We start from the raw sequence: 12,193 nt of genomic DNA on the forward strand, positions 1-12,193 counted from the left end.
TGAGGCAAAGAGAGTGCTATTTCATTTCATACATAAACCAAAGATATATAGTGAAAAAACAAGAAAAGCTCCTATATTAATGAGCAGGGACCATCAATAATAACAAAAGCATGTATCAAAGTTAATGGAAAAAGCACATGATGATTGATTCTAGTCTTCTTCATCGACATCCGTGACAAATTTACCAGTCCCGGGATTCAAAGCAGCAAAGAAGAAGAAGATGACATTGAACAGCACAAGGGGTTCGATTTCGTTAATGGGGACACCGGTCTCAATGTTCAACTGAGCAAGAGCTCCTTTCCCAGTGATAATCTCTCCAATCAAAGAGAATGCAAATCCCAACTGAGCCAATCTACCAACGAAGAGCTCGTTGGCCTTTGTGAATCCAAACAGAGGACCTCCTTCTTTGAGACCCAATGCCGATCTGAAACTTTTCCCTGGAGGGATCACAGCTCCTTCAATTCCTGTTGGTGGGTCGTCCACGAACTGACCACGGTCTCCGAGAGCTCCAATGGCTCCAAGAAGTGTGAAAAGTATGAAGAAAAGAAGAAGTGGTTCTGCTTCGTAGATTGGAATTCCTGTCTCCAAATTCAATTGGGCCAGAATTCCTTTCCCTGTTATTGCTTCTCCCAGTATGGATGCCTGCAGATCTTATCAAGTTATATTTAGTTTCATTTAGCTTCCTTTTCCTTTTTCATCATATTTAAAAATCGAATGTATAAAATCTAAAATCGGGATTTCAGATTCTAATTCTATATTAGATCATTGTTTATTTTACAAAGTTAAATTGTTAGGATATAAGTTTATCACTTATATCAAACTATATCTAACAAATTTTTTGAGGAGGTGAAACTATTTGTTTTTATCTGTAGCTTTCTATAGTAGAAACTAGAATGTTTTCTTCCTTTTTTCTTTTTTAATTTTGTTTTAAAAAAATGTCCAAATTATATCCAACTAAAGCTAAACGGTGAGAATATGAATTTATTATCTATTATGTCTAACAATTTTGGAGGATGTAACTTTTTTTTTTTTTTTTTAACTATAATTCTCTATAGTAGAAACTAAAATGTCTTTTTTCATTTTTCAAAGAAAGAAAAAAAATATGTTCTAATTTCCGTTACTCTATAGCTTTTGATGAGAAAATTGTTAGAATTTTCAGCAACTATATGTGTGTAAAACACCCTTGAGGCTAAGCTATGGGACAATAAAAAGTGTTGTTTAGTCATACCTAACAAAGCCATATTCCTAGCCTTTGCTTTCTTAAATACTTGCGTCATCATATTTGCTCCCGGCCAAGTAAGTAAATTATGTATCTTCGATAAAGGCCAATTAACCTCTTATCATTCACCACCACCATATATATATATAAGTCACTGACTTTCAAATAATTTGATGGGATAATTAATTGATTTTCAAATATAATCTACAATATATATGTATATATAGTTGAGGCAAGATATTTCATAGAATAATAACAATAATTAATTATAAAATAAGAAAAGAGATAATAACGACTCACGGCGAAACCAAGCATGGCAACTCGACCCACAAAGAGCTCATTCTGCTTTGTAAAGCCAATGCCTCCTGATGTCCCAAATACACCATCTTCAACCTTTGGCTTCGGCGCTTTTACAGCCTAGAAAATAAGAAAAACAGAGCCATTAAATATGTATGTGTTATATAATTTTATTCTAATGGACTTTATCTTGGACTGCGGCTGTCCGATTACGTGTAATTTGGGATATAAAATATGTACAAGTAAAACAAAATACACTTATTAGAGAAATTATTGTCCTGCTCTAATTGAAAGAAAGGAGAAAAAAGAGATTAGCAGCTAGCTAGAGAGACCTTCTTGGGAGGGGCTTTGGTTTTGGATTTGAAGAGAGCAACCACAGTGGAAACAGGAGGAGATGAAGAAGAAGAAGAAGGGAGGGACTTGAAGAAGAGATGAGAGAGTGGCTTAGTGGGTCTGAGTCTTTGGATTTGGAATTGAAGCAAAGGGTCAGATCTCTTCTTCAAATCCACACTAGAAGACACACTACTACTTGACATTAGCAACATAGTTTGAGCCATGGCTTTCTTCTTCCCTGGCCTTGATTCTTTGCTCTCTCTCTCTCTCTCTCTCTCTCTCTCTCTGCTGCTTTACCACTGAATGTTTGCTAGGCTAACTAGCTAATAAGATGATATCAATTATACTCTTTTGTGTGATGTATAATTTAAAATGCATTTTCGAAGGTTTTTTGTGTTATAAGGGGAAAGAGAGATGTGGATATGGTGTGAGATGCATTGATGGGCGATGAGAATGCCCACGTCGTCTTTTGTGTACTTTTTGATGTTAAAAGAATGAAGATAATGTCTGAGTTAACACAACATCGTAGATTCAACTTCAAAATACCAAGTAATTCACCTAAAAAATAAAAAAATAAATAAACCAAATACCAGAGATCATTAAATTATCAAGAAATTTACAGTTCTATCTAATTTCCAATTGTTTGAGAAATATTGACCGAGCTAACTTAATTAGGTTTCCTTAGGCTTTTAGGAAAAGAAGTGAAAAAAGACGTAAAGGTATTTTAATTTAATATATAATATAATCCCATCTTAGACAAATCCAATATCACTAAATTAAATAGTTATTTTTAAAATCAATTTTACAAACAGCCAGAGATGATAAAAATTACCCCCAATGCTATAGATTCAAATGGATCTGGAGGGTAGAGGTAAAGAAATACCCCTTCCAATTTAATATGACTCCAAAAAAAATTTAAAAAAAAATGTGAACGAAAAAATAAATCTAGAGATTATAAAGGTAAAAATATAGGAGGTAAATCTAATATATAATCGCTTAATCCTCTAATTTTATTACTACTTTATACTTTTCGGGTTGGGAGAGAAAAGTTTGAGTGGAGCTAAGTGAGTGACAATGTTGATGGTCACGTGTCGAAGATTGGGACAAAAGAAGAACATACTCGTGTGGCGTAGGTGAGGTAGAGAGCTTCGTCGAAGTGTTGCCCTTTCAATATCTGAATCACACTATGCCACCTCACTCTCGACGACTAAAGTCCACGCAGTTGTTGGAGATGTGCACCGCACATATATTTTTATTCTTTTACACACGCACACTACTATACCATTTATCTAGAACTATCTTATATCCTGACAAATCATGATTTGACACATAGACAAAATCATTCAACCACCTGCCCTACTTCATTTGCCTTATCTGTAATTGGGACAAATTTCCAGTGCTGATTTTTTCCTGGAGTTAGATCTTCCACATTTACCCTTTTTTTTTTTTTATTTAAATAAAATAATAATTAAAATTTGGGAATGGTAGGGATATAACACCCTTCAACTTCAAATCCAAATACTATAGATAGATCCGAATCGATAAAATGAAACTGATTGAATTTAATTTTTTTTTTTATCTATAATTGATTCAATTTTATTTGGATAATTTTTAATCTAAATCAAACTAGATTGGATCGAACTGATGATTTCTATCATATATAATGTTTTAATATTTTATTGCAATCAAATATATTTTTATTTTATTTTTTAGTTTTTAAATTAATTAGTTAAATATATCAATAATATTAAATTCAAATAATTAAAAATAATAATATCTTTTTAAAAACATTATTTAAAATTTTTAAAAAATAATAAATTTGATCAAATCAAACCGAATTGGATTAAGGATGATTGATTTGCTTTGGCTTGGCTTTTTTCCATGGTTCAGTCTTAAAAGAAATAAAAATAAATAAATAAAAACCTGACCAAACCAAATCGACTCCCACCTTTAGATCCATTCACATTCATCCAACAATTTGTGTATATCTATATTTATAAGTTCTAAATGTTTTGACATCTATGCTCCTCAATTATTAAATTTTTGCACTTTGATTCTTTTTTTGTTTTTTTGTTTTTTTGTTTTTTTTTGGGCACTTAAGTTCTTAAATATATATATATATATATATATTTTGCATTTTGGTTTTTGAATTATTTTTTATCTACTTTTTAACAGTTCCAATCTACGGCATGTAATGCATTTACTATAATAATAAACTAATCAAATTACAAAGTTAGATAACTTCAAAATGTTGAAATCATATAGCGGAAGCTAAGAATCGTACAGTGGAATAAAATATATAATAGATATATTTTTATTATTTGTTACTAAGCTATAGTAGTGTAAAAAATATCTTCTTAAATCTATGGGATCTTCCAAACTATTTTCTACATGATAAATCTGCATGAGAATACACCTGATCACAAAAGAAATAAAAAGTTAATCTAATAAACACATTAAAATCTGATAGTTTTTATTTTTTTTCTCAAGGTGTTCGATTTTCCTATTGAGATTCTTAATCTCTAAAAAAATAATATGAAAAACCTTATATGACTAGAGACTAGTAAGTAGTAACTTTATAAACTACTAACTCTAATCCTCCTAGGATTTTATAAAACTTTGGATCTAATTAATGAGTTCCTTCTTGTATTTTAATAACCAATTAAATAAGTTTTGTCATTTAATAAGCTGATTTAGGGATCTTACGGTCCACTATCAATCAAGGCTCTTAATTAATGGATTACCTTACTCCAAGAGCATAAATTCAATGATCTTCCACATGCTCTGAGCAAGTTTAGAATTTTGATCTAATCATGTGCTACTCCACTAAAAGCCCATAATTGAACTCCAAGATTAATAATATTTATATTGAATGTCCTTTGTAAAATATCAATAATTAATTGATAATAATTTCTATCAATAAATTAATTATTTATTTTTCTAACTTATCGATTTCTCTAATGAATTCAATGCACTGGTCGGTGACTTTTAGTATCCAAGTATCGAAACATATCAAAAAGATATTTCATACAAATTTAATTTTGTATATTTCATAAATACTTACTAAGGTAAAGTTTCACAAAAACATTGTGCCAAATTTTCTAGAATCAATATCCTTTTGGAAATCTAAGTTTGTATAACAGATATATAATCCATTGTTCTCTTTAGATACTTGAGTATATACTTTACTGTAACATAGTGTTCTACTTTGGGATTTGATTGGAAATAACTCACTATTCCAACTAAATAGTAGAAATCTGACCCAGTGCATAGCATGATATATATGAGACTAACAATTACCATTGCATAAGATTTCTTACTCATGAAATCTTTTTCCTCAGGAGTGTTTGGTAATTACTCTTTAGAAAGATATATTCCATGTCTAAAGGATAAAAATCCTCTCTTAGAAATCTCCAAGCTGTACTTCACCATTATTTTGTCAATTTATAAAGCTTAAGATAAAACCAACATCTTATTCTTCTAGTCTTGTAAAAGTTTTATAACTAAAATATAGTTAGCTTCACCAAGTCCTTCATATCAAATTATTTTTTAAAGTAACTCTTTACACCTGATAACACATTCACATCAGTTCCGATTAGAAGGATATCATCTATATAAAGGACCAGAAAAACTATTATTGAACCTTGAATCTTTTTATACACACATAGTTCATCAGCACTTTTCTCAAAACTGAACATTCATATGGCCTGATTAAACCTAGTGTTCCATAACCTTGATGTTTACTTAAAGTCATAAATTGACTTCTACAACTTGTATACCATGTGTTCTTAGCCTTTTGCAATAAACCCTTCTAGTTGTTGCGTATAGATGTTTTTTTCCAGCTCACTATTTAGGAAGCAATTTTGACATCCATTTGCCAAATCTCATAATCGAGAGTTATTAATATAACTAAGAGAATCTAGACACATTTAAACATGGATTTTGGCAAAAAATGTTTCATTATAATCTATACCCTTTTTTTGGGAATAACATTTTTCCACCAATCTATCTTTGAATGTTTCTACCACCCCATCTGGTCTTCTCTTCCTTTTATAGATCCACGTGCACGCAATGGTTTTTACCTCTTCAGGTACTACTACAAAAGATTAGACTAAGTTAAAATCCCTAAATTCAATCTCATGATCCATGGTTTTTTTCCACTCTTGCACATCAACATCCTTAGTGCTTCATTTTAAGTGGTAGGATCATCATCTAAATTATCCATAACGACCTGATATGTCTCACCTAACAAGGCATACCTTACAGGTTTATGTATCACTCTCCTACCATGAATTTACCGTACTGGCTGTTGTATATATAAAGGAGGATCCAAGTTCAATGGTTGTGGTGGTGGATCACCAATCTTTTCATCATCCTCTTCTTGTTCTTGAGTTTGGTCCTGAACGGGTTCCTATACTTGTTCACCTTTGGATACTTCTAGTATATTTTCCTCTCTTCGAACATGCATAGGAATCAAAGATGGAGGTCCACGAGTTTCAAATGGGTCTCGAACTGAATCAAGCTCTTCAAGAATCACCTTACTCTTAGGTTTAAAATTCATCATATAATCATCTTCTAAGAACGTAGTGTGAATACTCATAATCACTTTCTTTTCCTTCATACTATAAAAAAATTCAACCTTTTATTCCCTTAAGATAGCCTATAAACATACAAGTTTCTATACAAGATTTCAATTCTTTAGGTTTTTGTACTAAGATATGTGGTGAGCACCCCAAATCCAAATATGATTTAAATTGGGTTTATGTCATTTCTATAATTTTGTGGGTGTCTTTAAAACAAATTTAAATGGAACTAAGTTCAGTAGATAAACAATTGTTTTTAAGGCATATTCCCAGAATGATTCAGGTAAGGATAAATAACTAAGCATCGACCTCACTATATCTAAAAAAGTCCTATTTCTTTTTTCAACAACTCCAAGTTGCTGGGATGTTCCAGGAGATGACAATTGAGAAATTATCCTCTCTTGAGTCAAGAAAGAGTTGAATGTACTAGACGAATGTTCACTGTCTTGGTCAGATTGAAATTATTTTATATAGACATCTAATTACTTTTCTACATCAACCTTATACTCTTGAAATTATTTTATATAGACATCTAATTGCTTTTCTACATCAACCTTATACTCTTGAAATTTTTCAAAAACTTCAAACTTATGGTGCATTAGATAAACATAACTATATCTTAAGTAGTCATCAGTAAACATGATGAAATACTTAAATTCGCTTCTAGCTTAAGCATCCATCAATATGTATCAATTCTAACTACACAATGGCGTGATTTCATTTGGCCTTGAAGAGCCTCTTTGTTATCTTATCTTCCAAACAAGATTCATATACTGGTATAAATTCAAAAATCAAGGAATTTAAAATTTCACTTTTAACCAAATCGTGAATCTTGTTAGAGTTAATATGACCTAGTCACAAGTACCAAAGATAGGTTTCATTTAACATTTTTTTTTTAAATAAGAAAAGTTACTCATCATCTATACTTTCAATGATATTAATATTATAAGACAAAAAAGTTAAAAATAAAAACCATTAATCAATTCTCTGGAACAAAAAAAAATACTATTACTTTTAATTGAAACTAAAAAATCAAACTATACTATTAAACCATATTTAAATAAACAACCAGTAGAAACTAAATTTCTCTTAAAATCTTGAAAATATAAACAGTCTGACAAATATAAAATTTTAAGGATATTGGCCTCTAAGCACCCCGAACTTTATTGGGGTTGACACAGTACATCCTAATTTTTTTTTTTCTGGCATTGTGCACCCTAAACTTCCTTTTCGGTTGCACCATTGGTACTTTTGTTAAAAATGATTAACGGAATAATCACGTACTGTGCACGTGCTAATTAAGTGAGGATAAATCAGGTAATTTCACATTTTCTTTTTCTTTTTCTTCTTCTCCTTCATCTTTTTCTTTTTCTTCTTTGTTGCAAAACTTGTTCCCCATTGCACACAAACTCCAAATCCAAACTCTAGATCTCTTTTTCTTCTTTTTCTTCTTTTACACTTACACAAACACAAACGCAAAAAGAGACATTTCTAGTCTTTTTTTCACCTTCTCTTTCCTTTCCTTCGTGCCACCAAGATGCCCATATCGAGGCAATTTTTGTTTTTTTTCTTTTTTTTCCTTTATAATTTATATTTTTTGATTATTAAAAAAATTTTGTTCTTTTATTTTTTGGTTGTATTCTTTGCCTCCCCAAGTGGGAAACTCCTATGGGTGTGAGAAACATAGAGAGAGAGAGAGAGAGAGAAAGAGAGCATCGAGGTTTGCTTTGAAGGTGGAAATCCCTATGTGATTGAGTGGATTTTTGGGGTTTGACTATAATTTCAAGACAACCCAGATCGGCCAAATTCTTCCTTTTTTTGTTTATTCCGTAGTGTTTTTGCTCTTGCATGTCATATGGGTTTTCCTTGTGTTTCGAAATCAATTTGTTTATTTTTAGATAGGACTGAATATATTGTTTGTTGCTAGATCTTTGATGGGTATTTCTATTTCTTTTTTCAAGGGTGATTTTTTTTTTAAGACATCTTTGAAGAAATAAAATTGAAAAGCTTTACCATTCTAACTAAGAGCCTTATCATTTTATTTTATTTTTCCTATTCTTTTTTCAAGTCAGGATTTCATGGGTAGAAAGCAAAATAATAAGGGATAAAAAATATGATTAATTGCAGTGATGAACAAGAAGATCAATTTTATAATACTCATGAGGACCTCTTTCCTATATAGATTTGGTGGTGTTTGTGAAGAAGAAGAAGAAAAAGAGTATGTGAAATTACCTGATCTACCCTTGCCTGATCATTTCGTTAAGCATTTTTAACAGAATGACCAACAATACAAACAAAAAGAAAGTTTCGAGTGCATAATGTCAGAAAAAAAAAAGTTTAGGATGTTCTGTGTCAACCATGATAAAGTTTGGGATGTTTAACTGCCAATATCCCAAAATTTTATCATTAAAATATAACTCTGCTAGTCCTATTGTCATCATAGAGATATGTTCTTTATTTTCCAACTTTAAGCTTCTTTGTCCTTTATTGGGTGGACTGCATTGTTTAAACCACTGCAAAGAGTAACATACATAGTTAGTGGCTCTTTATAAATGATCAATTTATCATTATAATTCTTTACTAAGCAAGCCTCAATTACATGTAAATTACCCATATCTAGTTTAGGGAAATCATTTTTCCAATGACCCTTTTGATTGCACTTAAAACACTTACATTTCATCTTCTTCAGTGCAGCTGATTTGACAACTAGAACTGCTCATTTCTATTTTTTGTTCTTCTTTCCACATTTAGGTTACCCCTTAGATTTAGAAGAACCTTCCACATGATATGTACTTGTCGACTTCACAAAAATCTTTTCAGCACTCTTAAATTGGTGTATGAGATTTATAAGAGAAAACTTAATATTATACATATTATATTTCAATTTGAAATGATTGAAGATATCAAGTAGAGATTCCAATATTATATCAATTTACACCTCTTCGTCCAGCTTACTCCCCATCATTTTCGCACGACTGAAATGCCTTATCATTATGAGACAATATTCCCGGACACTTCCTCCAGTCATACGATAGTATATTAGTGCTCTTATTGCTACTTGTCAAGTAATATTACTACTCTTAGCAAACATCTTATCTAAAATCTTGATAATTTTTTATGTATCTTCTAGGTTGGGTATTTATTTCTTCGAATAATTGGCAACTCTGCCAAAAATATAACAGTGAGCTGTAGCATTTGCCCATTGCCAATCTACATACCTTGTCTTAGTTTTCTTAGATGCATTAGCACCAGGTTCTTGGAGCTTTAGGGTTGTTAGAATAAAGGTGATTCTCTCAAACTCATAGATAATAAAAAGATTGGTTTTCTGTTGCTCATAATTATTTTCATCCATAGGCTTTTGACTCAAAATTATAGCTAAGTGATTTAAGTTTTGATATTTCCTGAAAATAAAAATGCACATATATTAACACATAATATTCACAACAAACATATAAATATGCAAATTCCTTGACTACTCATATCTTATGTTTATTGTAACAATAATTTAGTTTTCATTTTAAATACTTATGTCGAGCAAAAGACATTTGTAATAAACTAAACTTTGAATATGGTATGTCTAGTTTCATACTAAGTCAGCTTCCAAAAAATATGAGATGGATCTCAGACTTTTTAAAAATCTACCTTTTTAAACAAAGCCTTCTTAAATAACACTAATATCTATCACTCAAAATTTATTTTAGTAAATCTACCATTTTAAACATGATATATATAGTGTCTTACCAAGTTAGCTCATAGAAAAGATGAGGTAAGTCTCACTCCTTAAAAACCTATTGTTGGCTCCTAAAAAAGATGAGGTGGGTCTCACTCCTTAAAAACCTCCTTCTTTAAATATAGTTTTCTTAAATAACACTAAAACATATCACTAAAAATTGATTTTATAAAAATCAACCATTATTTGAATATGGGCTTTTAGTAATACTGATAAAATCTCGTTAGGAGAAGTATTAATATTATTAAAATTGATATGCTAACCATTAATTTAATTTCAAAATTCACTTAATAACTAAGCATTGTCAACGTTGGATCGTACAACATAATTAAGATTTTGAAATTAATTCAGATCCAATCCAATAAAACATAGTTATGCTTATCCATTTAGGTATCATATAATTTTTTTATTATTGTACCATTAATGGAGCCTATGGGTTTTTAAATTAATTAAATTAATTTTAACCTTCACCTATTCAATATTTTATAATTAAATTAATTTAGAAATTTTCTATAATAATATAATCTAAATATACAACATATAATATTATGCATATGCACATATCATAATATGGCACCACTTATTCTATATGGCATGCAAGCATATAAACATGTTATATTCATATAATTTAAACAATTATAAAAATTGAATAATAAATAGGCCCTTCATCCATAGTTTCTTAGAAAGAATTATAAAAATTGAATAATAAATAGGCCTTTCATCCATAGTTTCTTAGAAAGAAAAATTACAAACTCAATTAGGGCCATAAAACCTAAACTTGATTCCTTGGTCCATTTATCTTCTTTTCTGTAGATATTACAAGTTTATAGGGTGTGGGCTAAGTTAGAACTAGTTTTCTAGGGTTTTAAACCCAAAACCACAAAATCCTAACTTGTTCCTAATTGAATCCTAGAACTAAAAAATCACCAACGACCATAGAAAACTCCAATCATAGTGGAATTTTATAGGTAGGTACACCATCACAAGAAAAACCTGCCCACCAAAAATCATCCAAATTTGACCATACACGCATGCTCCCAAGGAACGTAGGCAAGTGAGATCCACTTATAACAGTTTCTAGTGGTGCATGTGGATGCGTCTAGCGGCTTTCGGTTGCGTTTAGATGCTTGTTGGTTTCACCTCTCTATGTACTATCCCTCTGTGGTGGTTGTATCTCAAATGATGTCTAGAAGGTCTTGAAAATTGATGAATAGTGAGGACTACACATTTTCTTTTGGATATTTTATATATATATTTTTGCAAGAATCCAATTTTATTGCAAAATACATAAATAAAATTGTTGAAAAAAAAAATCAACAAGATACTTAATCTAATAACTAGCCTCCTTGTTACATCCCCAATAAAAAATAATACAAGCAAAAACCTACTATGGATTAAGGCAAAAACCAACAATTCATTTATAATACCAAAATTATAAATAACATAAATATTAGAGTCATAAGTTCCATATAACTAATAAACATCATATATACATGAAAATAAAATTATGGATTCAATATATTACATATGGATTCAACCAATGCTCTAATACCAATTGTTGGAATCATATAATAGATTCAGAAATTGTACAATTGAATAAAATATGTGATAGATATATTTTCATTATCCATTACTAGCCTGTAATGGTGTAGAAAATATCTTCTTAAATCCATAGGACATTCCAAACCATTCTCTATGTGGCAAAATTTGCATATGGACGCATATGATCATAAGAGAAACAAAAATGTTAATGTGAAAAACACATTAAAACCTTACAGTTTCAGTTTTTCTCTCAAAGTATTTGATTTTTCTACTGAGATTCTTAATATCTAGAAAATAATACATAAAACCTTATGTAACTGGAGACTAATAAATTGTATATTTATAAACTGTAACCCAAATCCTCCTAGGGTTTTATAACATCTTAAATCCAATTAATGGATTTCTTCTTGTATCTTGATAATCAGTTAAAAGGACTCCATTATTTAATGAGCTAATTTGGAGATCATACGGTCCACTATTAATCAAGGC

At 30.4% G+C, this 12,193-nt stretch overlaps 1 protein-coding gene across 1 annotated transcript; it reads right to left on the reverse strand.

The window, feature by feature from the left end:
• LOC132803851 (photosystem II 22 kDa protein, chloroplastic) lies at window positions 1-2,222 on the reverse strand. Its single transcript, XM_060817616.1, has 3 exons — window positions 1,849-2,222; window positions 1,520-1,636; window positions 1-642 (listed from the first exon to the last, which is right to left on the reverse strand). Exons 1-3 carry the CDS (start codon window positions 2,071-2,073, stop codon window positions 151-153), a joined length of 834 nt encoding a protein of 277 aa, XP_060673599.1. The 5' UTR covers window positions 2,074-2,222; the 3' UTR covers window positions 1-150.
• Window positions 2,223-12,193: the final 9,971 nt, after the last annotated feature.

The sequence above is a fragment of the Ziziphus jujuba genome, chromosome 5 (assembly GCF_031755915.1).
Source record: "Ziziphus jujuba cultivar Dongzao chromosome 5, ASM3175591v1".
Classification (NCBI taxonomy): Eukaryota; Viridiplantae; Streptophyta; class Magnoliopsida; order Rosales; family Rhamnaceae; genus Ziziphus; species Ziziphus jujuba.